Source organism: Ixodes scapularis, unplaced genomic scaffold, assembly GCF_016920785.2.
Source record: "Ixodes scapularis isolate PalLabHiFi unplaced genomic scaffold, ASM1692078v2 ptg001299l_1__unscaffolded, whole genome shotgun sequence".
Classification (NCBI taxonomy): Eukaryota; Metazoa; Arthropoda; class Arachnida; order Ixodida; family Ixodidae; genus Ixodes; species Ixodes scapularis.
In genome coordinates, this window is record NW_024610136.1 from 378,608 (window position 1) to 406,163 (window position 27,556).

Here is a 27,556-nt window from a genome sequence, read left to right on the forward strand (position 1 = left end):
GAGTCTCTCCTGTTCGGGGGGCGACGGTAGCCGAAGCTCCGGAATCGTATCGGGTTTCAGGCGGAGGGCTTTTGGAACCTGCCTGCATTCGCAGAGAACACTGTGAGTGTGGCTGTAATCACGCTCGGCGTTAAAATGTTCCGAGCATACACGAATGACCGTAGACCCGGGGTCCCTCAAACCGATGAGCCTGCACCAAGCGCTTCGACATGGTTCATCGAGTGGCAAGTGGTAAAACTGCAACTGTTTCTTTTTAACCACCGGACTGCAGAAACTATAATTCGGGTACTTCAATACACTACAACCTTTCTGCTAGCCAACGAGAGATCGATCACAAACAATGCAAACACTACTCGAACAGCCAGAAAACGAAAGTCTTCCCTGCGAAGAAAGCGCGGCCAGGAGCAAACCCGTTCAGCAGACGACGCTCGTCGGTTTACTGCGCAGGCGCAGTAGGGTCTTTCTCTTGCTTCGTTTACCACATGATAGATGGCGCTTGGCTCTCAGCACAAGATGGCTAGGCGGCGTAAGCTACCGTCCGATCCAAAGGGCTCAGCCGGATTCATCCATCCATCCATCCATCAAATTGGGCAATTTTCGTCACATCTCTAATTATGTTACAAAATGTGGATCTGAATATTATTTAACAAAACTTTTAGGAAACATTCGCCGGATATTTATTGCTTATGATCACGATGCTGGTGAAGTAGGCTCTTACCCAATAGGTGACATGGATTCAGCTGACGTGCTGCGGTTCTGCGGATATACATCGCAGTAAAGAGCTTTCGAAGGAAAGGAGGCGCAAAAGAGTCCGGTTTTGTTTTGAAAGCTCCATAGCGAAAACTTTTTTTGGTTCTTTATATTTGTGTTTTTGGGTTTCTTTTCACACCTTTTACAACGTTCGGTGGATGAAATTCGATTTCAGAATCGTTTCATGGTCCCTTAAAGGGCCATTTGAAACACAGATGTGCGTCTGGGTCTCGAGTAGCACCCGCTAGATGGCCACAGTTGGCGTGACGTCGGGAAGTTTCTTTACCCTTCCTAATTTATTCCGGATGTAATTGGAGTTAATTGTTGAGTTTGAAAGCTTTGTCTTCGTGGCGCAAGCCGCCACCCATTGACAAGTGTTCAGCCGTATCCACCCTTCCGATACCACGTAGAAGACAAGACTTCGTGGCGTCGTTAGTGGGTCCGTCGTTAGTGGTCCTTGAGCCGCCCAAGTGGTGACCGCGCTGAACCTTGACGGGAGTAGGGCGCCAAACGGCAGACGCGTGTGTGTTGGCGTCGCCGCGTGCTACCGTCGAGCTTCTTGTGAGACGCTGAAAGACTCACTCACGCGTCTCGTCATTCGCCGCTGGGAGAACAGTGAGGTGTATGCCTGTTAAAACGAAGCCGAGAGGCTTCGCCGTCAAGACCCCACGGTGCGCGAACGCGACACCGATGCCCAGCAACTTCGCCGTGACGTGTCGGAGCTGCCGCTGCGACTCCCCACCCCCGCCCGTCTCAATCTGGATGAGCATCGTACCGGCGTGCGGTCGTGTATCACTACTGCGTCGTGCACGTTAAAGACACCCGACGCGGTCGTACCACGCTGGCTCCATCTCTCATCTGCAGCTGTGACACCAGACGCCCCCTGAGGCTGACTAACTTCCGGCTGTCTACACATAGGAATAGCAGAATTATTTTAAGACAGATTGACCCTTCATACGCTCTGTGGTGAGGTAGCTGAGCATCAGGCGTTTTAGTGTGTGTGGAGGTCTTTACAATGAGCAGTATGGCACATTATAATGGCTGATGACCAGATAATGCTCCAGGAGTTACATTTATTCCTAGAAATCTCACGTTATTCTGGCAAATTACTACCATTTTCTTGATCCCCTTTGTATCCCAGGTGGCCGTGGGCGGTTTCGAGATCACGTCCAACATGTGCCAGGCGTTCAAGATGCTGGGCTATTGTCCCCAACACGACGCCCTCTGGAACAACCTCACCCTTCAGGAGCACCTGCACCTCTTCGGTGCTCTCAGGGGAATCAAGTCCCAAGAGATCGGCCCCGCCACTGCGTGGTAAGCACCGAGCTAAGGCCGCAGACGCCACAGGTATGATCTGTCTACTGCAACCAGCATGGCTCATTTGTTTCGCGTAAACAAGTTTTTTGAGGGCCTTACGAGGTTTTTCGACCACACCTGCTTGTTCCCAATCGCTTTTTCGTGTCCAAGATTCGGGGGAAATTTAAGCCTCACGCTGGAAACTAAAAAATTATAACAAAGGTCACCTAATTGAACCGAACTGCTCAAAGTGAGAGAATGCTGCAAAAAATATCGCAATGGTCCACTAAAAAAGGTGTATACTTGGAGCCGGTTCGTCACTCCCTGGACAGCCGAGAAATTTTCAAAAATTTCACCTGCTCACCGACATGTTCTTTGTTGCCAGTTGCTTAAGATGCCTTGAGGTCAATCTTAATGGCTTCAAAGATTGAATCCGTTATCACCTTTTTTATGCTCAAGGCGAGCATCTACTTATGCCAATAACAGATATCTTGTTGGCCTGAAGTGCATCTTGCAAAAGTGTCTTGAAAGTTGTTAGCAGTAACGTACCCAACTTTATTTCGTTTCATTTCATTGAATTTTATCGCCTTAATTTTTTTTTTGAGAAAGGCATTACAATAGAGGGCGTGCAATTCGATATTCTACAATAACAATAATAAAAAGAACACAGCAAAAACGAAAAAAAAACGTCTAGAAACAGTATGTAAACATTATTCGAACATTTTAGAAACATTGCGTGAAAAAAATTTGTAAATACTGCCAGTTACCAAGCTTGAGGGCAGGCTATTACCATCTAATATGCATAATGGGAGCAGTGAGCATTGAAATCTGTTGGTTTTAAAAGAATGGGTTCTGTATACTCTAGCTTAGTTTTGACTAGAGTAATATAAGCTAAAATGTTTAACAAAGGAATTCGCAGGAAAAGTATGCCTTCTTAAAAATCCGAATGTTTTGTTAGATTAAGAAAAGTTGCAGTTGACGTGACTTTTCCATGATAAATCCTCGGAGAGGTACACTCCTAAACATTTAGATGTGTTCAGTCACTCAATGTCACCAGATAAAATAGAATATGAAAACCTAACATTGTTGAATCACATTAATTTGAATTCATCCTGATTGATGGTCAAGCGCCATGATTGACACCAAGTTGTTAATGCTTCAAGATCTTGTTACAAGGCTATGCAGTCATCAAGGGAAGAAATATTTCGATGGAGCACAAAGGCATAAGCCTATAATCTAATTCTATTTGGTAATGAACAGAAATGATAGTGTTTATAAATTAGGAAATGTACTCTGAAAAAAGCCAGTGCGTCTACTTCCCCGCATTGCAGTCAGAGAGCCAGTCAACGCAACTTACGGAGGCAGCTCAGCGAATGGCGAAGCCAAAACATATGTTAGACCAAAAAACGTGGTCTGAGTTGTGACATTAAGCAATGCACAACGTCACGCTTGTATTGCTTAATGTCACAACTCTCTCTGACTGCGTTTTAGAGCGCAGCTTTTAGGTGCCCGTTTCCGGATTGAGCGGCGTCGCCGTCGACGTCGGCGTAACCGCGCGGTGCATTATGGGTAAATTTGCCCGCCAAATCTAACGGAAAAATTTCCCCGCTAAAACTAGCGGAAAAATTTCCCCGCTAAATCTAGCAGAAAAATTTCCCCGCTAAATCTAGCGGAAAAATTTCCCCGCTAAATCAGCGGAAAAATTTCCCCGCTAAATTTAGCCGAAAAATTTCCCTCTAAATCTAGCGGAAAAATTTCTCTGGGGGTCACGTGGCCCCCCGATGTCTCATGTGACCCCCCCAGGTGACGTGACCCCCCACGGGACCTTGGGGAGGGGGTCACGTCACCTTGGGCGCAAAGTGGCCTCCGGGGGGGGGGGGGGGGGAGGGTCACGTGACCTCGGGAGGGGAGGGGTCGCGTAACCCCCCGAGGTCACGTGACCCCCCACGTGACCTTGGCAGTCAAGTGACCTCCGGGGTTCATGTGTCCTCAGGGGGGTCGCGTGACCCTCCCCGAGGTCACGCGACGCCCCCCCCCCCCCCCCCGAGAACACGTGACCCTCAGTGCCCTTCCCTCCTCCTCCTCAAGAGCTGCGCTCTAATTCGGTGTTACAGGGAGTTGTAAACGGCTTTAATTTTTTCGGGTCCAAACATATGTTTCGGCATCGTCAATCGCTTAGCTGCCTCCATATGTTGAGGTGATTGGCCCTCCGAGTGTTGTGCGGGAAAGTACAAGCACTGGCTTTTTTTAAAGTGTAGCGGCCCTAGAACATGACCATGAGGGACGCCAGAGGCGAAATCCTGAGGAAGGGTAGTGCATTATCGACGAACACATATTGAGCACGATGTGACAGGTATGCTTGAGTCCAGGAGACAATGTTACTGTTGACGTTTCGATATGTGAGTCTGGATATTAATCTCTTACTGGGGGGGGGGGGGGGGGGAACCCGGCCGATGTATTTTTAAAAGTCTTTGAAGACTGCGCTTGTTTGTTTGAAAGAATGCCGATTAGTATGCATATCAGCTGTAAGTTCAAACAGTTGGGTAATACACGAAAGATTCTTACAAAAACCCTGCTGATTAGAGAACAACAAGTTGTTGTTATCCGGATGTGACCTTATCCTGCTTTTGATTTCGGTATGACAATGTCATATACAATGGCATAAACATACGAAAGCGAATTGAACGTTTGGTTCAAAAGTAAATAATAATTAAGCTGTGTTCCCTTGCTTGTTTCAGGTTAATGGAGAAGCTGAATATTCAAGAACACGCTGGAAAACGAGCGAAACAACTCTCCGGCGGAACGAAGCGGAAGGTTGGTGTTCAGCTATGATCGAGCTGCGAATTTTTCGGGAGACATAATGCCAGGAAGAAACTTGTGTTTCTACTAAACCTCCCCGCCTGTACTTGTTATGGTCATTAATATCTTTATGCCTTAAGTTCCGACGCGCTACAACTATGTAGGGCACATCGCTCTTGCGGCGGATTACAAACAGGTGCACTATGCAAGGTTTTGGCTTCATTAAGACAAAGCCGTAAAATTAATACCTATCTGACTTCAGAAACACCTAAATCGTGACACTAATTCGTATGTATGTCCCGCTTTTCTAGAACGAAAAGTCATAATTGAAACGAATGTTTCTTTGCCATGTCATTGCTGTACTGAAGACACAAGTTTTAAGCAGGCGAGCTGGTTAATGTTACACACGATTCAAACCGGAGACGTATGCGTTTGTCTCCGTATCGTCCGTTCGTCTCCGATTCTACGGTTAACTATCGGGGGTGTCATAGCTATATGCTTGGGCCCCGCTGTTTTTGCCCTAGATTTAACTAAAGAAGATGAACTTTTTACGAGGTGCTTACTCCCTAGCAATGAACTTATGGCAATGAACAGGATGCGCTTTGGCCAGCTGCTAGTCAGCGCGTCTAATAGCCAAAATGGGTAGCTTTGGGAAGGCCTAAGCACCGATCGATTGGATACGAGGTCTGCGTCAGAGTTCGGCAAGGCATTCGGACGTTCGAGCTCGAGATCGGCTCCAATGATTGCGGCCGCGGGCTGTCTCAGAGTTACAAAAATCCCAAATTAGATGGCGCCACTTGTCGAACCAAACTTCATTGCCCAGGGGGTATAGAGGAATTGTCTCCCCTTGCTTACCATTGTGATACGGTGTGCACTAGTTCCTACCTCTGCACCCCGCCAGCAGAAAGATTCAGCGTACACAACAAAGGTCATCTGCATCTTGGTTTACGTCTTCGTCTTATACCGAATCAATACGAGGAAATCAATTTGAATTATATTTGAATAAAGCGCAACGCATATCCCCCGATCCTATGCTTCGTTTGACCTTCACTGCGAGCACAACCGAATTTACAAGAGTAAGCTGCAGACTTTTAGCGTCCCTGCCAAGCACGCGCGCTTCTGCAGTGTTAGCATCGTTTAGGGTAACATCAAATGGTTACATGCTCGTGCTTGTAGCTTCGGTTTTAATTCACACATAATATAAAACAAAATATAGTGTCCACCTTGAAAGGAAAACTTAGGTCAAAATTGAAACCAAAGTAAATGACTGATATCGATTTTGGAAGACAAGATACGAGCACTGCCAAAATATTACACAAATGAAAAGACGCGATCCACTCTAAAACTGATATTAAAAATCTACGCTGTGAAGGAGGTTGGACAGCGAAGCTGGAGTATCTCCGGCAACGATTGCCCACTGCACTGTAGACACTTCCTTATAGCAAGCTCCACCAGGTATTGCTCTAGTCTTTGACGTCCCAGAGAACTTCCGGTTTATAAAAAGAATGAACGAAGGCCCCCTTATCACCGCTGCTTGAAAAGTAGATGACACGTTCAACCACCAATTCTCCAGGTGAACGCCAAAAGAACGAAGGAGTGCGATATCTGTTAAAATGTTTCGAGTATTCTTGTAAACCAACTGGCCTCCTCCAGGATATAATATTGTACAGCCGAAGGCCCTCGTTAAATCTCTAACTTTGTTGTCTGTGAAGCATTTATGCTACGCGGAGATGTATGTACGTGTATCATTTATGCACTGGTGAAATAGCAAGCTCAACAGGCTTGCACAAACGGCGTGACCGGAAGTCGCTTAAGGCGCCAAACGGCAGTTCATATTTGTTAACACCAAAAGGATCTGTACCAAATGATTGAGGAAAGAAAAGTAAACGCACTGTATCAAAACCTTTTTTTTTTAAATATATGAAAGACTTCGTACGATGCCGCTGCTGCAGCAGGTTATGAAACCTAAATCTTTACCGCGAAACGCATGCGAGGAGCGCTACGTGCTTCGGGTTGTTAGCGGAACTAGTGACATCACTCCGCACTTCGTACTCCGCCCTTGCCGCGCCAACTTACGCAAAGGCAATCTTTACCAAAAACGAATGCGGGAAGCGCTACGCGCTTAACCCCACGTGTCAAAACAACATGATAAGATATAACGCGCACAAGAACTGTGATAACGCGCACGTGATGGTTTTCTGTCGACTATTTTATCAGTCGACTACAGTTCTGTCAACGGACACGAAAGACCCGACCAACAAGTGGTGTACAGCTTCGCTGTAAAATGCAAGCACCTGCTTCTCAGCGAGCATTCAGCGGGTTGGCTGTTTGTCAAGCAAAATATTGTGGCTTGATCTAATCTTCGTTTTCAAAGAATTTTTTTTTCGTGCTGCCACTTTTTCTGGTGCGTTTGCATCCGTTCCAGCGGAACAACGCTGCAGACGCTCACTCCACACACGCACGAAGTTGTCGCGAATGCTCCAAACGAAGAATGCACATCGCAAAGACTAATTTTTCACATGACACACAATGGTGCATCACTCGTTCCCTTTGATGAGAGAGGTTTGCCTAATCGCAGCTGAGCTACGCCATCAGCATGCTCTGCAAGCCACCCGTCGTGTTGCTGGACGAGCCGTCGACAGGCATGGACCCCCAGTCCAAACGCTTCCTCTGGGACACCATATGCTCGACGTTTCCCCAGGGGGGCGACCGGGGGGCGCTGCTCACCACGCACTCCATGGAGGAAGCGGACGCCCTCTGCACCAAAGTGGGCATCATGGTCCGAGGTGCACTCAGGTAGGTGTATGCGACAGTCCAGACGCTGCAGCTGGATCGCGTCTCCGACTGGTGTATTTAACGTCTTACACTCTAGCTCCGCGGGCATCCTGAACCACAGTTAAGCCTGATTCGGCCAAACTTAAGTGTTCTTTAAGATGAGCGTGTATCCAGTATATTGGTAGTATAGTAGTAGAATGATACAAATTAAGCTAGCTTGTGTAGCATCATTTTACCTGACGGTGATGGGGGATGGGAGGTTTGATGGGGTGAGATTACGTAGATGTGGTTATGTCAGGTTCGCTTTCCTCACGTAGTAAAAAAGCAAATCCGCGGTCTGCTTTTTTTTTTTTTTTGCAGTTTTTATTAATTTTGGGGGTTTCACGGGTTGATCCAATGACGGGTATTTGGCACGTCTCAGCAGGGGACTGAGGATTAATTTAGAGCACCCGGAGATAGTTTGACATGAAACTCAAAGCTAGGTTACACGGCTCCTTCTTTGCAATGAGCCTCCGCCGAATTCCAGGCACCTCTGCCGGGATTCGAACCCGCCCCCTGGGGATTTGTAGGCCGGCGCTTTGCTTTAGAGTCACCGACGCGGCCTTGCAGTTCTTGTCTGTGCTTCACTCAGCAATATCCTGTTTCTCAACTTGCTCTAATTGCATCGGTTGAAAATATTTGTATCGCACTTAAGTAACTGGAGGTGCAGCTGGATTTCTGTTTTAATTGGAGGGAGGCAACGCAATGCAAGTTTGTGAACCTAGGTTGAGCCGTCTAGTACGACGCGAAAGCACGAGCAGTGTGCAACCCGTGCAGGTGCCTCGGCTCGACCCAGCACCTGAAGAACAGGTACGGAGCCGGATACACGCTGGACATTAAGATGCAGCGGCGCGACGGCGCCTGGGAGAAGAACCAGGGCAACCTGAAGACGTACATCAAGGACGTCTTCCCGATGGCCAAGCTCCGGGAAGGATTCCAGGACAGGCTCACGTACGACATTCCCCAGGCCGGCGTAACTTCGCTTGCCAACGTGTTCGTGGCCATGGATGACGGTGAGTTCCCCGGACGTGTTCCAGTTGCCCCAACTTTAAACAAAAAAAAACAAAAAAAGCAAAATAGAGACGTTTTGATAGTTTTTTTCTTTACTGGTTGAAGCCCAACGGCTATTCGCGACTCCAGCAAAACGGACGCCGCCAAGCGGGAAAACCGGGAACCAGCCGGTCCAGGTCGCTCCGCGCCCCTCCGCGTCTCCGGTGGCTTTCGCGGAGACGTGTTGTCGGCGCGCTGGCGAACGATGTAATTCGACGAAGGTCCGAATATTTCTTAAGTTTGCCTGAGTGATCATTAGTGTGGTGAAGCCTCAGTAGATTGTTTTCTTCTATTACGTGTTTGAAAGCCCGTTTACTCCACAGCACACGGTCGCGTGCTTTCGATTTCTTGGATGGGGAGGAATCACGGAAAAACTTTTTTGATTTCTTGTCTGCCTCGAATCACATTCAAAGTGACGACTGCTTGGTAGCTGATACTGGCGGGAACATCAATGTTGCAGTCAAGTGAATGGGAAGGTTCGATAGCTGCTTTTCTTGAGTTCGGTTGTGTTCGGTTAGCTTCAAGTTTGAGCCACCCACGCCGGTCGGTGCGTTGGCTATTCATCTTGGCTGCTTTTCGCCGAAAAAGCCTCTGGACCACACTGAAGGAGTTGGACTGATTTCGCAATTACTTGATTCAGGAAAACTTGCTCACTGCAAATGATGAATGAGGGAAATTATCTGTTTTCAAAAGGTGGGTCTCGCAAGTCTCGCAACATTAGATGCTGTCACGGCATTTTGACCTATCGCGCCTCCAATATTTATATTACGAGGACGTCGAAGCCAGCAGCAATATACGTCTACATTGGTCAGGTTGACCGGCCACAAAAAAATACTAATTTTCTCCGTTCAATGCAGAGAGGTTCTGCGCGGATCTTCAATGGAGACTCTCTTCAGTTTGTCCCCGTGCTGCCGGCTATAGAACCATTTGGCTAAGTTTAAGTAGTATGTCTCCGTCTGTCAAATATACTTTTGTTCAGCAGCTCACCTAATAGCTAGTCAACTAAGCTCATATTTCAACCTGAAGGATATACTAATATCGCTTTAGTGCTCCCCCCCCCCCCCCCCATAGTACGTAATATAATTCATAATCCGCTCGTCAAAATGACTTCTCGATTGCTACTAAAACCTGAATTGAAATACGAGTATCAGCTGCTTAGTGGGGCGCCGGCGGGTTTACATGGTCCTTGGCTCAAGAAGCGGTTGCTTAATTTTCGTAATTTTCCTGCAGCCTGTGTTGTTGGCCGAGCAGACGACTGGAGCTGTTTCGTAAACGCGGATACGCACAAAAGCTCGATTTCGCGGACAGATAAGTCGCATGGTCGAGGCATGCAAGTTAGCTGAAAAGTTACTCTCTGTGGAACAATTCTATAGTCATCGCCGCTTTCCTTAGATGATCAAAACTGATTAGTATATTACCGTCTCTCCGGAGCCCATAGTTTCGGTTTTGAACGAAATCTCCGAAACGAAAGTTTGACACGAAAAGGACAAAAAAACACCGGCAAACCAAAACTATGCTTTGCAAGTTTATCTGCACCGGCTACACTTAACCGCCTCAGTTCAAATACCTATAAAATTGGGCATTAAACAAAAGAAAATCTGTTAAATTGAACGCGCCACCTGTTCAGGCGGCCCGGCCGAGCTGCCGCGACCTGGACTCAGCCGCCATGTTTGTTTGGTGGTGGCGCCCCCTATAGGTCGCTGGAGTCGCGAATAGAAGTGAGGTAGAAAGCATGTTAAAGAGACATTGAAGTGCCCATAGATACTGTGTTTAAAGTGCCTGTACTTTGTTTCAGCTTCGGTCCGAGCGCGGCCTATGTTATGAGCCGAAGGGCCAATCAAACAGCGCAAAAAGCGCAGCGTCATGGCGTGCTCTCAGCGCTTGATAGTACTAGCCGGCGGAGGAGCGCACAAAGAGAGACGGCGAATACCGGCTGGTCCTATCAACTGCAGAGAGCACGCCATGACGTTGTGCCTCTTTCGCTGTTTGATTGGCCCTTCGGCTCATAACATCGGCCGCGCTCCGACCGAAGCTGAAACGAAGTATAGATACCGTATTTTGTGTTTGTATGACTATTCGTTTTTTTAGTTGGTTTTGCTTTTCGGATAGGGTACGAAGGAGGGGCTAGTGTAAAAGGCTAAGAATCCTGACGAGGCACTCGTTCCTTACAGTTCACATAGGTACATAAATAAACAAAAAAATGCATTAAACAAAAAGTTTCAAAGAGAGCGTAGTGATCGGCATCCTCCCGACAACACCAATATTGATAGGTATATAACAAATAATGCAAAATGCAAAAGATAGAAGATTGATTGCATATATAAGCAGAAACATATAACGCAAACAGACACTCGGGTAAGAAGCGCACCCCTCATGGACAAGGTTCTCGCGTCTACTTTCATAAGAAAAACGCATACCACCAACCATCGCAGTTCAGCGTAAAAAAAGAAAAAATAGCGAAACAATGTAGTCGCATAACGGGGTCCAGACTCCGGAACAAAACGATCTGCTCAGATAGCATTTTCACGTGAGGACGTTATCTCTGACCCGTAACTCGCTGGCTTTAGTCTGTCAGTCGCGGTGATTGGCTACTCGAGTGCTTTGCGGAAAAGCGGACTCACGGGCTTTGTTCGTAAGCAGTGCGCCTCTGTTACTCGAGTACATACGGTTGAATAATTACGCCACAAAACAAACTTTCCCCGAAAGCAAAATCGTTTAGGTCGCAAGAGTCATTTTGAGTATTCTCCCCCCTTTTTTATTTGGCGGCAAACTCAGTGGCGCGATCTCTGGAGTAACCCTGGCGCACTTCCGGTCCGAGAATATTAACTAAATTTTTTGCGCTTCATTCGTTCATGATAAGAGTGAATTACGTCTTACAGCGCCATAAGCGACGCTTCCACGAAGACAACTTGTAAATTTGATCCTGCAAATGCTGGAAAATCCAAAGTCTCGTGCAGGACCTCAAGTGTCCAAGGGCTCCCTGCACACTGGCGCCGCCATGTTTCAACTCACGCGAGGAAGAGCGAATAACGACGTGCTTCTGTTTCGTACTTTAAATTCGGGACGACGGGCCGAAACAGGGGCACGTTTTGAAATCGCTTCTTTCTCGAAAATAGGTCTCGCAACGTAAATATTGCGCGAATTTGTTTTTGTTTTTTTCTCGCTATTTCTGCGTGGTTGTTTTGTGACATGCGCGTGCGATTATTCGGGTCGACATGCCGAAATACCAGAAGTACCCTTGACTAAGAATCATGTCTGTGTCGAGATGGAAATATTTCGCAAAACAAGTTATGTTTTTTGGGGAAAGCTCACATTATGACCACACGCGTTCTACTCCCGTCTTATAAAAACAATCTTTTTCTAGGGGAGGAGTTTATTTTTTTTTTAAAGACCAAAAAATCATTACATTTTATACAGGAGCCTTTTCCGCAGGTAATCTCTAGACTTCGTGTATGATCATGAACCTAAATTGTTTAAGGCGTCAATGAACTAAAAGGTCAGATCGTACAATGACTTTCCGGGTCATATTTTTTTTTTATAATTCAGTAAGAAATATATGTAAAAGCCATGTTCTTGGGAGGAACCTTCAGCTATATGTGAATGCCGCAGCTAAATTTTTCCCAGAGATAAAATTAAGAACCTTGAGGTGCAAACGATGTCGAGATTTCGCTATTGTAATTTGCACAGCCGACATTGTCACACAAAAGCACACACGTAGTTAATTATTTTTCTTTTATTTCATACACAGTGTAAAACATGCACCCGGAATATTAAAATTTTTACTATTATATTTAAATGGGAAAGATAATGACCAAACACAGACACAAAAAAAACCGCTTTAGTGACACATTCACAATTTGTTTATCAACAAAAATACTTTATGCAAAGCATCATAAACTATTTCCAAATGTGCGTCTTCAAATGCAGCTTATGAATATATAAATATTTGCTGAGCCGTCATTGTAGTTTTGTTATCAATGCAGAAACGTAATCTAAAAGCAAAAAAAGTGTGCGTCGTTGTTTAAAAAAGACCTTCATCTTTCGTTTCTTTTAAATTTTCCTTAACTCCTTGAAGTATCTTGAACTAACTTGCGATGGCAAAATATTGAGTAGCATATGATCTCCAATTGGGCAAAGCGACAACAAACCTTCACTCTAATTGATCGAGCTAACTTGCCTTCATTATAGGGGTTTTGTCGCACAACGTCGTCTCCAAAGAGATATTCTCTAGAACCGACATGGTCTGTACGACAGTGTTGATCTAATGCAGAGCGTAGGAAGTCGTAATTACTGAAAACCTTGGTACTATGAGCAATAAAAAAGAACCGACGACACAACACAAAATCTCAAGAACAGCTAAGTTTATTCAACCACACCAAAACACGAGGCGTGCAAGGAAAGAGAACAAGAAATCTTCCGAGATTTGACGAGACGTGGCTTGATAGGCTAAACCCCTACAGCACTAGACACGCTTTCAAAAACAAGTATCCTCCCCCAAGCACCCGCAAAGATACGAGAACCGACCAACTTTTTAGTCTCAAGGTGTTAGATTATGGTGCTTCCTGGCCAGCTCGTTTGCGAGCATACGCTTCTCAGATTGTCATAATACTGTCCCAAGCTTCGTTTTATCTTTCTGTTTTCTTTTTGCCTCCTAAGGACTCCCTCCCCTCTCCCCCCCCCCCCCCCCCCGCCCCCTTTTTTGATCTCCTATGGAGTGTCGGCGTACGCCACTGCTGCCTGCGGTTGCGAACTGTAGTGATAGCAGATCGCCTTGAAACTGAAGCGCGCACGGAATAAAAGTAAGGCACCCTAAAAACAAGGCGAGGGAAGTAGTATCCGGGTGGTTGCTATTTTGGTGTTCAACATTGTGAGAGGGAATACAAACAACATGGCTTACCGTTTTGAAGTACAGACATAGAATGAATACAGATAAAAGTTGGGAACCACTAACACGTTTTCATGCTGTTTTGGTTTCACCTCGCTAACCAAACATTTGGAGCCTGGAGAGAGGCATTCAGAAACTCTTACATGAGCATTTGGAGAGAACATGTCAACGAAGACGGTCATTTTATGAAGTGTATCAAAGAATATCGTTTATTTTTGAACCCAGCAGGAAATTTACTCGTGGCCAACAGATTTAGCACCGTGCGATTTTCTTGTGTAGGCTATCTACGAAGACACAAGAAAAAAAATTGCACGGCAGCAAGCACCTTGTGCCCGTTGAGGAGCTCAACAAAGTGGGGTTAGAAAAACTAGTGGCTCCACTAACTGTAAAAACATCTGCTTCACTCCAGAACTTGAGTACATTTGACTCTTCTTTTATGGATTCGGATGAAATTGTTCTCGGAGTGAATCAAAACTTGTTTGCTGTTAGTCCCTTAGTAACTCCACTAAAACCACGTAAAGCCATTAAAAAGAGATAAGGGCCGCAGCATACACGAACAAATTATTTTTAGTGAGTTCTTCGTTTAGAAGAAAGCTGTTTAGTGTTTACGCAATGAAAACCCTGATGACCGTTGTAAGCACCATACGGAGTGGTTCGAATCTTTCCTCGAAGCACTGAATCCATCCAGCTCCCATCAGGAATCCAATCGATTGTACGCACTTCTGCAACAAAGAATCTCCAAGAAATTAATACTGCGTCTGGTGTCGGAAGCGACTCTCTGCGTGATAGCTGTAACAAGGAGACTGAAGCGGAAAGGAGGCTCATGGACAACCCCCAATCCCTACATAGGGAAAAAGGCAAATTCCAAAGACGTGAGGGTTGCACTTGAGTACTACACGCACGACGACCTCGCACGCTTTGTACAGAGCCCAAGCAAAAAGGACGTCACCATAGCCGTCATCAATGACAAAAAGAACAAAATCGCGAAAAGGTTTAAGACCCGCTCAGAAAAGAAGCCTTCCAGCTGTTCAGGAAGGACAGTCCTCATCGTGAACTCGGCATCTCAAATTTGTATGCCTTGGGGCTAAAATAGGTAAAAAAAGTCCCGAGCACGAGGTGTGTGCCTGCATTTATTGCGCGAATTTTCGGTTCCTTCTAACGGCAATCTAGAATTCCCCAGGGAAGGCGTTTACTAAGTACGACCTGAAGCGCCTCGGCCTCAGCACTGGTCAACAAGCCGACTGTAGTCTACGCGATTGCGAAAAGTGCCCCAGGATGCAGACCATCTCGTTGGAGTCGCTTCATCTTGACGAGGAGGAGGACGTCTTTTTCGCGTTGTGGGAAACTGGGGAGCTCATTAAAAAGAGTGATGGACACTCTCGCCTTTCTGCGAGAGCTTTAACCTTGGGGCGAGAAGTACGTAAGGTATTCTTACGTTCGTGACGTTCAACAAGAACTTATACGTTGACACAAGAACCTATTTACGAACAAAGAGAGTGACGTTCCAATTTGATTTCGCCAAAACTGGACTGTTATTTATCTATCCGAAGCGTAGAGCTTTCATTGAAACAAAAACACTTCAATTATTTATCGTCACACGCGTGGCCATCTCCACGCAAGGCACGTGAAGCTTTGCCGTTATCAGCGATGGTACAACGCTTGACGCATCACATGCCCTTCTGCCCACAGAGGCAATACAAGATTATTTTGGCAATCACTATTTCCAATTTTTCTGATATAATTTTGCTGTGGTATACTTTTCGTCAAAAATCGGTCCCTATAGCGCGAATTGTCGCGGAAACCGTACTCTTCGGTAAGATGGGTCTTCTCGGCCGCCTGACATGGAAAAAGTGCCAGTGACTGAGTGGGTTGTGCTCTTAAACATCACGCAACGCTGACTAACCTAAGATCTTCGCTCGGCCCAACGATTCTTAAGGCCAAAGACCGCGTGGAGGTGCTCCGTGAAAAAGTCGCAAATGTCTGCATGTTCGACATTTCTGCGGTGCAGGCTAGTGAGTTTCGTGCGGCAAAGCAAGCAGATTGGACAGCGGTGAAACCTGTGAAGGGCATTCAGGCTTCCCACCTATGGAATTCGTTATATGCAAGGAGGCCGCAAGTCTACATAAAAACCTGCGCGACACAAACTTTGAAAATTGCTTATGCCTGGAGCATTCTCAATATGGGACAGTTTTGTTTTTGTGAATCTTAAATAAAGTAATAAAAGTAATAAATTAATGTAATGACGTCAGAAGTTACTTCTAGCTTTTCAGGTAAAAGTAACTTCTGATGCAGTTAAACTGGCTAGCTTCTGAATAAAATGTTTTACATTTTAACATAAATGTCCTGGGTAACGTTTATAACCTTCGGAAATGTGCGGTTGAACCCCTGAAACGAAGTCGTCTCGGCTTGCTTTGAGTGAAATGTTTTGATTCCTTTTTTCTTCGCGAAATTGTAAATTATCTAATGTTTTCCCATCACAAGTTAGTCAGTGTTATTGCAGACTCTAAAGAGGAGTTTAAAGAATAAAATGAACTTTCACATTCATAACAAAACATAGCCGGTTGTGCAAATTTTATTTATGTATTCGGGAAGTGACCTCAAGATGCATATTTTTCTATATCTTACAAAGTTTGCTCAAAATTGTGTGCTGCGAAATAGTTTGTGAATGCGTGTTTAAAACGCGTTTTCTTAATGTGTTTTTGCAGTTTGTTTTGTCCAAAAAGAATTTATTGCAATTTTAAATATTCCATGTACATATTATAGCCCTACTGTAAAATGAAAAAAAAATTATCACTGCGTGCGTGATTTTATGGGGAATGTACGCTGTGCAAGTACGATAGTGAAACCTAGGTAATGCCCACGCCACAAGGAACTTAATTTAGGTACCGTATCTGGGAAATATTAGCTATGGCGGGCATATACAGCTGAGTGTTCCTCCCAAAAAAAAGGGCTGTCATATATATGTTTAGAGAAGTACAAGAATATGATTCGCACCATTATTGTATAAGCTCACATAGAAACACTCTAAAGAGTTAAAACATATATCTTTGGAGCCGACGTCATGCGGCAAAGCCCCTATAACGAAGACATGCTAAGAACATTGTAAAACCCGAGACTTAGGACACAAAAAAAGAAGAAGAAAGGGGAAAACAGTCTCGGGTTTTACAGCAGTCTTGGGTTTTACAATGTTGAAAGTTAGCCAGGTCGCTTGCGTCTTCTCTGTAATTTCTAAGACAAGCTAGCTCATTTCGAGTGAAGGTTTGTATTCGTTTTTCTCAGAAGGAGGTCTTATGCTACTCAACATTTTGCAATTACAAGTTAGTTCAAGTTACTGCAAGGAGTTCGGTAAAATTAAAAAAAAATATTAAAGATGAATATATATATATATTTTTTTTAAATATTGACGTGGAATATTGATATCTTTTAGAGATATTACTTAGGTTTCTGTGTTAATCACAAACCTACCATGGTGGCTAAATAAATTGTTTTTATATATTCGCGAACCGCACTTCAAGTCTCACATTTTTACATATTTTGCGACGTTTTGCACGGAGTAGTTTGTAGGTAAATATAGTAAATATGTCTCAGAAAACATGTATTTTCATGTGCTTTCCCTTCGTTTAGTTTTGTATGGAAATATATTATTGCATTTGTAATGATAACAGTGCAGCCGTTTCCTCGATAGCATCTGACAGCTTAGGAAATGCGATGTTCTCCCTTCTAGCTCCGTGATTCAGACTTTGGCGTTTTTGTCGACTAATGCTGCTCTCACACGAACTTGGGACACATTAGAAGGTGCTCGAAACACGCACGTTCTTAAACTGTCAGCGACTGTAGCGGCACTCGCTCCCGGGTAGTGAACGCTGTAACTAAGTAGCAGTTCATTATCTTACATCCAATACATCGCTTGTTTCTGCGGTTACAGCCAAAGTCAAGTTTTCCATAGAAGAATTCAGCTTCAGCCAGACGACCTTGGAACAGGTGAGTCTCGCATGCTCAACGTTCAGCATAATTTGCGAGAACGAACTCTAGTTAACTATTCTTCTTCCCACTTGCCAAGCAAATTTTCCATTCACAATCATGGTTTTCCTACTCCAACGATGATTACTATTCATTGTATCATATCTTCGGGACTATGACTGGAGTAGTGTTCTAGCTGATCAGTGTGTTGAATCATCAACTTCCACACTTTCGACTATTGTCCAGGAAAGCATGCGACTCTTTATACCAAAGAGGGTGTCTCATAAAAGTGACTATCCCATATGGTCCTCGAATGAACTAAGACATTGCTTAAGGCGCAAGCTACACTACCATCGCCTGTACAAAAAAACTGGCAATGTCGTTTGGTACACGAGATTTAGTCAATGTCGTGCAGAGGATAAACAATTGTTTAAGCGAGATAAACAACAACATGCTGACATCGCCGAGCAGTCATTCAGCACACAGCCACAGAGTATGTGGAAGTTTTTCAAAGAGAGCATCAGAGAGAATGTTACCACGATCACGTTGCGAGATAATGAGGATTGCGTCTCTGACCCTGTTGATGTCGCTAATATTTTTGCGTGCCACTTTAGTGCTTCTTTCAGTACAAATAATGGCCTAATGCCTAGTTCGAATATAAACTGCACGGATTTTTTGACTGTTGCTGCAATTAATGAATCTGAAGTCTTGGAGGCAATTAAAAAATTGAAACCAAAGTTATCTACGGGAATAGATGGAATTCCCAGCTTTATAGTAAAAGGTTGTGCTCCACTCCTTTGTCCAGTTTTGGTTCATATCTTTAACTTATCACTTGCATCTGAAATATTTCCTACCGCTTGGAAGTGCTCTGTTGTTGTTCCATTACATAAATCGGGTGATCGATCCATGGTTAACAACTATAGGCCAGTCTCCCTCCTTTGTAGTTTTTCTAAAGTTTATGAAATTGTTTTGCACACCCGCCTTTACGCATATTTTTGTCGGAAGATTATTCCTCAGCAACATGGTTTCATGAAAGGAGGAGGAAAACTTTATTCAAAAGCTCAGGTCCGAGCCGTCTTAGTCGTCCGCACTGGAGGTTTCATGAAAGGCCGCTCCACAGAAACAAACCTGTGTTCCTTCCTACATCAGATTGTACCATCTGTCCATAGCGGAGGACAAGCGGATGTAGTCTACTTTGATATGAGCAAAGCTTTTAACAAAGTTAATCACCGATTACTGTTGAGTAAACTCTGTAGTTACGGTCTGTCCCTTAAGTACTGTCGTCTCCTCGATAGTTACTTATCTCATCGGCTGAACTTTGTGCGAGTATCCGGCCGATTATCGGCTCCTTTTTTATCTACTTCTGGGGTTCCTCAAGGCAGTAACCTCGGTCCTTTGCTGTTTTTAGTTTTTGTAAATTATCTAACTTCTTGTATTAAACATATGCGGTTTTTGTTATTTGCTGATGATATTAAGTTGTTTACAGTGGTTAAAACGGTTGACGATTGTGAATGTCTTCAGCGCGATATAGATTCTATTTCGGCGTGGTGTTTTTCAAATGACCTACTCTTAAATGAGTCAAAGACGAAAGTTATGTCCTTTTCTAGGAAGCGTGAAATTCTGAGTTTTCCCTGTGTATTAGATTCCACCAATATTACTCGCGTTGAGGTCATCCGTGATCTAGGCGTTTTTATGAATCCTGCAATTAATTTCAACCATCACGTGACCACAATTACGAATGCTTCCTTTAGAGTGCTGGGAGCCATTACACAAGTGACACGCAATTTTTCTAAACCACTTTGTATATTACATTTGTTTTCTTCACTGGTGCGTAGTCGTGTTGAATATGCCTCAGTTGTTTGGAACTGTATTGGAGTGACAAATTCAGGTTTAATTGAGAGTGTTCAACGTAGGTTCGTGTTTTGTTTGATCGTTATTTTCAACCGAATTATTTCTATAGTTCTGAGAGGATTTGTGGACTCGTGAAGTTAGACTCGTTGCACAACAGGAGAACAATTCGTGAAATGACATATTTGTATAAGATTGTAAATGGTATAATTGATTCCCCAGAGCTACTCAGTCACATCTATTTGCAGGTTCCTCGTCAGTCTTGTAGACTTTATACTTTGTTTTATCCTATCGACTTTTACCATGCTGCACCCATGACACGCCTACAACTGACTTATAACCATTTAGAACAGATTTGTGCGAATGCTAGCCTCGATATATTTGATGAAAAGCGTAAATTTCGACAGTGTGTTGAGGCTATTGTTTTTTCCTAACGTTTCGCTTTTATCGTGTTTAGCGTTGCATTTCTGAAGGAATAAGTGCACCACTAAGGAGGCGTCAAGCTGTTGGTGGGTCACTGAAAAATAAGAATAAACAATAAACAATTTGTTAAAAAAAAAAAAAAAAAACGTACTGGACTTATTTGCCATCATGCAGAATTCAATATGTCGCGAATAATTTCAACCGGTCTTGGACAGGTTTCCTCACAGTAATTGCGATAACTGGGCAGTCGGTAACTCTTAAAATCCCCCGCACAACGCGCCGAGCGTACTCTTGTTGGGAGATCGATGCTTAACTAGTGTCTTCGATGTTACGGGAGAGCACGAAGTATAACATTCCCCAAAACAGAACCATTGTTTTATAATTGACTAAAACGTCGAGACTAGGGAAAACTAAGATGCCTCAATCTCCTTTTGTTTAGGTGGATGATGCCACCTTTTGTAACCCGATGCCGACAGCACGCGCTCACGGGTAAACTACAAAGACATCGACGAAAACAAAATGTCGCCATAGCACAGTCAGCGCCGCAAACGCGCGCATGGACGCGCTGTTTCACGCGCTTCTGAACACAAAAGAAAAATAAACGTCTGGGACAGAAGGGCCAGATGTCTCCACCCTAAGCAAAGCGCTCATGAAGGCATCATAGGGAAAACCAGGGGACGACACGTCACAGAAGTCTAAGACACATAGCTATCCCTCGTTCTCCCTAATCTCGGGGTTTCAGTAAATTATGTTCGACAATGACCAGCCCGCTTGTGCCCCAACTTTCTGCGCATCATTCTGAGCATTCTTACCTCGCCGACCAGTCTGTACCACGAAAAAACTAAAGGGACGTTCAGTCGTTCTGGGTAGTGATTGCGTGACAATTTTGAGAGTTATGCTATACTATGACTGGATCAATTCAGAAGTCCTGTCCCAAATAGCACACTTCTCGGCCCAGGCTTGGCCCTGACTGTCGCGAGCTAGAACCAAGTTGGCTCAATTCTGTTCCAAGCTTGCGCCGAACTGCCCCAAGTATGAGCCGAGGAAATGTGCTGCTAGGGGTGCTTCCTTTTGTAGCGTGAGCTACACTGGCCGAAGTTGAGCAGTTTCGTGTGGCTTTCAAAGAGCCGTGCTGCGCAAGCGCGAGGAGCAGTGACGTCACACGGCGCACAGCTGGCGCGCCGGAGCCGCCGCCGCCGCGCGCTCCGCCGCCACCGCGCGCGCCTCGCCGGTCTGCACATTCCAGAGAAGTTACGTCATAGCCGCGGCAGATGCACTGGCGCCGCCGCGTGCCCAGCAGTGCGCCCCTGTTGCGCAGTAGCCTAGTCCGACGCCGCAACGGAGCCGCTTGATAGCGCCTCTCATTTTGTGCGCATAAGCTCACGCTACGTATATCCTGTGGCATTAGCCCCGAGAGCGAACACAAGCGTCGCTGCGGTCGCCGCGCCCTGATTGGGTGAGGTGTACCGTGACGTCAGGGGGAGGACTCCGCTCCGCGATCTTGCATCGGCTCGCTTCCCAGCACCGGTTTCCTGGTTTGGCGTTGTGTGCAGCAAGCTCTTCGAGGAGCTGGACTTCGCTCACCCGGTGTACAAGACGTTGAGTTAGGCCGATATTGACGTGCTTCCGTACATTTTATAAGTTTGCTTGTCCCTTTTACTTTTAAAATTGGGTTACCAATCCCGCCGATGAACCTCTCCGTCCGTCCACACGACATAAGGCAATCTTGCGAGGGGTCGGTGAAGCGGTGGCGCAAGTGTTTCAAACGCTGGAATTCTGTTCCTTGCATGTTCATGATTTAGGACGATATTACATCCGGCTTTCAAGTATTTGAAGTGGTATTTATATCATGGGCCTTTGGGTGATCGGCAATTTAGCTCGCGACCCCGACTCTGCGCTGCCACTCTGCATGCGCTGGTTCGCAGATATTTTAAAGGCCCTGTGTCTGATTACCTCTGAAGTGCTCGTGGAACAGGGTTGTTTTACATAAATGTAGTTTCTTCATGAATTAATTCTACAGTTTATACACGTATGCAGGCATATTTCTTAGAAGATGCACAATTACTGGAAGTTAGTTTGTATGGTAGCAGCAAAAACGGTCGAATTGCCCCCAGTTGCCTGTATGTATTGAACTACCCAAAATATGCACAGCAATAGTGCCGTAACATGGAATGTTTATACTTTTTCCTGACATTCTTTATTCCAGCCTATTCCGAAAATACACCGCTTAGTCTGAATTGTCATTTCCAATTAAAAGAGACACTGCTGCAGGTCCCCAAAAGCTTCCTTAGCCTCCAAACTCCCTACAGCTGGACTCTCTGACAACAGAGGAAAACAGGAGTAAAAGCAAGCATTCGAACTTTTGTCCAGTGGTAGATGCAGCACTAGCAGGAGTTTTAGTAGATCGTTTTCAAAGGCCCGCTATGAGCGCGCGCTTCAGAGCATGCATAGAAGTGGCAGCGCGAGCTCCCGCTACGATTATCGGGGCCTCAAATCACGATCTACTAAAACTCTTTAGTAGCAGAAAATGTGGAACCTGTGAAGGGCGACAGTCTGCGTGAGAAAAGCTTCTGGTATTTTAGCTTCAGGACAATTCGATTTAAGTAAAATATCAATTTTAGGGCTTAGGGGACTAATAACGAGCTAGACACCTTCGCTTACGCTTTTTATACATTAGTTGAGGGTTGATATAAACAAGTCCACACACACCACCCGTGTAGTCCATTGAATCCAGCAAAGGTCAAATCCGAATCCAGCAAAGGTCAAATGCGAGCAAAGTATATAATAAATGTTCCTTGTTTTTTTTTTACTTTGCCCCTGCTCTTGGGCTGCCTTACTTGTGATTCTCTCCCCATGGTCCAGACTGTATTTTGCATGATGCTCGAGCAGCATGCAGCTTTTCTGCTTCGGCGATCGTGTAAAAAAGCAGAGATGCAAAAAATATAGTACACATAACCTGCCATTTCATTCAGACCATCAGCAACATTTACTATGCGAGATATAAATCTAAAGTGCATGATGCTCTTGCAATTGTGGCCATACTTTTTTATATTCATATACCAGCTGCGATTCATGCGTTGCCTGCCCTGTCAACCATGCTTAAAATGTTGCTTAAAGTTTCGCCTGTAGCTACAGGCCATACCTCAATAAAGGCGCATATAAAAATTTACACTTCCTACAAAAAACACGCAAAAAAAAAAAATAGAAAGGAGAACGCCGACAGTTAGCGTCGTCCCAGCCTCCACAGGGCGAGCGGGGCGAGTCGGGCAAAAATTCTCTCCTCGCCGTGACGTCACCCCGGTTCACCGTAAGGGGGCGCCACGCGAACTTCTCGGGGCTAATAGCCGAGCTAAGCCACCGCAATTTTTTTTTTCAAACCTTTCTGACCCCCTGTTTGTTTTACAACGAAACAGGTGTTCCTTGGATTCGCCAAAGAGCAGGAACTCGGACAAAGCGACGAGGACGGCCACATACAAGCATGAGCTCAGTGTCTGTTTTTCATCGAGTGTTGGTATCTTCATCTTGTAATAAAGGTCTCGCTGCGCACTGTAGCCCCCTTTCTTGTTTGCAGCACTATTTTTTTAAAACTCTTTCAAACCTGTCAGAGGAGGAAGTTAGAGGGTCACGAAATGAGCTAACCTTAGAGTATCGGGACTCTACCTTCTGATTTTCTTGCGGGCGCTTGTCTTTTGGTGCTTAGTGTGGAGTCCGGCGCCATTGGCTATTGTTACGTTATGAAAATGCGACATCCTGAGGCTCTGAGTGCGGTGTGAGGAAGATCGAGCGATGTCGTTTTGCTCTGCCTCGGACCGTTTTAACCCTATGGGCCCGTTTGCACGAAGCTGATTAATTTTAACCACGACAGAAAGGTTAGCCACATTTCCATATGGGGGGGGGGGGGGGGGGGGGGTAATGTCACGTGACCGGCAGAGTAGGGACGGCGGCCAGCGAGCGTCGTTCGCTTAGGAACTAATGTGTCGGGAACGCTTGTCAGCAACGAACGGTACACGAGGCATTCGCTTTGCTTTCCCTCACTTAAATCGCAAAGTGCCGCTTGTCAAGCAGCAACAGAGTTGCCATTTTTTCCAGCTTTCCTCTCCAAATGAAGAAACATAAAGAATATGAGTTTGAATGTACTGCAGATTACTAACTGGCAACAATGATTGTCGGCACCAGGATGGCTGAAGTGTCCTTGCTCCGAAGTGTAGGTTATGCATAGTGGCTCTAGGGATGTGCAGTGTCCTTCCCATCGAATTATATTTGAACGATCGGCCAAATCAGCGCTTGCAGTCCTGATCACAACAGACTAGTACGCGTCTCATTACGAGTACTTAAATTACTCGTAATCTGCTACTGTCGAGACCGGTAATAACGAAGTCTGTTATAACGAAATTGCGGCTACAACGTAGCAATAACGATTTCCCATTCCCTTTCGCACTTTGTTATAATCGGAGTCGGTTATAACGAAATAGCGAATATATCGAAGTGATTTCCGATTACTTTTGACTTCGTTACAACCGGTCTCGACAGTACTTTTTCGAATAATTGCGTAATAATTTGATTACGTTTATTAGGAAGTATTCGCGAGAGGTGTCTGATTACTTTTGTGAGCGTTACGATTGCTTGTATTCGTTAATATGTTTTCCTTCCATTACCTAACGACGACCTATGTTCGTAGAAGTTGCCTACCAAGGAATCCTGAATCCAAGTCTCCGACAAGAGGATGCTTTACTACATTTGTTGGGTGAAGAAGATAAATAAGTCGTGAATCGGTGATTCTAATCCAATAATAGAGAGTGCGAACGACCCGCGTTCAAACCGGCAGAAAACTCTGTCGTTTCGAAAATGTGAAGTAGTCGGAGAAGTAATGGTTACTTTTTTCTAGTAACAGACAATTACTTTCCGTCTCAAGCAATCGAGTAATCTAACTGAACGCCTTTTTAAGCGAGAGGAATTGAAATTGTAATCGATCAGTTTTTTTTTTTAGGAATTTGTACCAGAGTGCGCTCCTTACACGGCACGTTTCAGGTGCGACGCTTACTCGGGATTTCAAGCTGATTCACCGATCGCACAAATGTCTTTCGATGCAAATGCTAGTACCTTTTCATGTGACAAAGACATTAAATGGCTGGCTTGTGGAAGGCTTTTGTGCGCAGAATGCGCCATTTTTGAAGTGCTCGGCGGAGGCTTCGAGTGTGAAAGGAAAAAGAAAAGTATTTTCATGCGACGCAAATTATTGTTGCCCGCTTTGGATACACGTACTCGTATCTTGTATACTTGGCCAAAACTGTACCGTCCTTTCGATTAAACTGTTCATCGTGGTACGCTGCGTTTTTAATTTCATCGGTGTGAGACGAGCTGTGCCTGCCATTCTTAACCACACTGATGAACTATTAGTGTTTTTGCCATGGTTTTCATTCGCGTCTCCGCGCCCAACAATATTTCTTACAACCAGTAGATAATGAAGCGCAAAAACTCCAACGACGACGAACGTCTTTATGGATAGAGACGAGCGGCTTGAACAAACGTTCCCTGCAATGAAACTCGTCGAACTATCGCCACGAGGCGCGGCCGCCGTAAGTGAAAAGTTAGACAGGCAGACAGGAGTCTAAAGCCCCTTCATGTTTTAGAAGTAGCGCAAGGTGCGTCGATGCACGAGGCACGTGCAACGTGCAGCCCTTGGGAAGATCATGGCGGCACAGCGCAGCACTGAGCTAGATTAGGGTGTACTAGAAAGTGCGAGTGGGACGAGCTACAGGCTCTGTTCATCCTTTCAACTGCGCCTCAAAATGTGGAAAGCGATCAATGAAACCAAGCCCCTTCGATCGCAACGCCACCTTCGCTACGTGCGATCGAGCAACGACACAGGGTCTTATGGGCAATATAGCCCCTTAAGGGCTATATTGTACTTTTTATGCTTTTGACGTCAGAGGTAAGGTCAAACAAAGCACCACGACACGACGACGTGACGTTACGACGACGCCGCGACGTCATCGTCGACTACGACGTTACGCGACGCCAAGATGCTATCGTAAGGCCGTCGTGACATCCCGTCGCTTCGAGGTCGACGCCGTTTCGCTACATCAAGTCGCCGTTGCAGCGCAGTCGTGACATCGCGTTAGGGACAACGCCGTTACGTGACATTAAGTCGCCGTTGTGACGCGGTCGTAACATCGCGTCGTGTTGAGGACGACGCCGTTACGCGACATCAAGTCGCCGTTGCAACGCGGTCATGACGTCGCGTGCCGCGTCGAGGACGACGTGGATGTGGTCGTCGATTCCGGTGTTGACGTCGACGCAGCACGCAACGTCAAACATCGCTATGACGTCACGTTAACGTCGTTTTGGCGTCATCGTTAACGTCAACGTCACAACGAAGTCTTGACGGCGTGTAACGTCGGCGCCTTCGCCAGCATCAACGTCGACGCGCAGTCACGACGAAGTCCTGATGTCGTGTAACGTCGTCGACGCGCAGTCACGACTAAGTCCTGACGTCGTGTAACGTCGTCGACGATGACGTCAACGTCGACGTCGTTAAAGGGGCACTGACACCTTAAAGGTCGTATTCTTTTTTATTGTCTAAAACGATGCAAGTTGTAGTCATAGACACGCAAAAAAAAACGCATCGCGAAAAAAAATTTCGCTGCGCGCGCCTTTTTATTTTTGGCGTTTATATTTCCCGCGCTAACCTCCTTGCTTCTTTTGATCGGTGACGTCAAAAATCAGGAAATTTAGAAGCTTTGTAGGCGACATTTCTATAACATTTAATAACGGCAATCGTAAAACATGTTTTTTAACGCAATGACGAACGCACTACGGCCTTTCATTTTGAAATACCAAAAATCAGATTTCGGTGTGATGTCGCTTCCTGAATTTGTGTTCTCCCTCGGAAACCTTGGCGGCGCTCGAGCAGAGGCTTATCGCCGAGTCGGGGAAGACCGGTTTTTCCCCGCGTCGGCTCCCTTCTATCCCGCCTGCTCACCTCCTCCTCTCTTCGGGTCGCGGTAGCAACGGCGCTTTGCTTCACAGCGTGGTGCGGAGGTCCGAAAGAAAGTCGAGTCGCAGGAGACCGCAAAATTTGACTCACTGCGCTGGCGCGGATCGCGCGGGATCTTCAAATTCGGCATTTGGAAATTGTTTTTTTAATTCACAAATACTGAATTCCCAAGTTTCAAATTTTGAGGGTAATGTCCCGGCATCATTTTCAATCGTTTCTGATAATAAAATAAATTACGATTTTGATGTGTCAGTGCCCCTTTAAGTTGTCGGGACGTCTTCGTGACGTCGAGTTGACTCCAAGCGTCCTTATGACGTCACATTGACAACGAAGCCGTCATCTTGACGTCCCGTGACGACGTCGTCGTAGTCATCAACGTCAACATGGTCGTCGTTCTCAACGCAATATGACGTCAGAACGCAGTCTTGATGTGTAACGCACGTTGTCAACGTCGACGCTGGCGTCAAGGCGTCGGCCTGATGTCGCATGGCGTTGTGACAACAAGTCGGGTCGCGGTGACTTTATGTACGTGACGACTGACGTCTAGGTTGTATAAAAAATATAGTCCGGTGTTCTATTATTTCTATGACCTTGACCAGTCTGGCGGTTAAGCATGGGTTTGGAACGAAACGCGTTTTTTATAAAATAACAGTTTGAAAATCCGGAAGATGAATGCATCCACAGAGAGCATACCAGTCTGGGCGTTCACCGATATGGTCAAATACATTTCGTAC

At 45.5% G+C, this 27,556-nt stretch overlaps 1 protein-coding gene across 1 annotated transcript in view; it reads left to right on the forward strand.

Moving 5' to 3' along the window:
• Positions 1–23,371, forward strand: part of LOC121834533 (cholesterol transporter ABCA5-like) — a 192,491-nt gene extending 169,120 nt beyond the window's left edge. Inside the window, exons 26-31 of the mRNA XM_042288236.1 lie at positions 1,892–2,064; positions 4,785–4,860; positions 7,424–7,641; positions 8,437–8,672; positions 17,520–17,575; positions 23,239–23,371. Coding sequence (XP_042144170.1) covers positions 1,892–2,064; positions 4,785–4,860; positions 7,424–7,641; positions 8,437–8,672; positions 17,520–17,575; positions 23,239–23,307 — 828 coding nt within the window. The 3' untranslated portion in view covers positions 23,308–23,371. The remainder of the gene's footprint in view (positions 1–1,891; positions 2,065–4,784; positions 4,861–7,423; positions 7,642–8,436; positions 8,673–17,519; positions 17,576–23,238) is intronic.
• Positions 23,372–27,556: the final 4,185 nt, after the last annotated feature.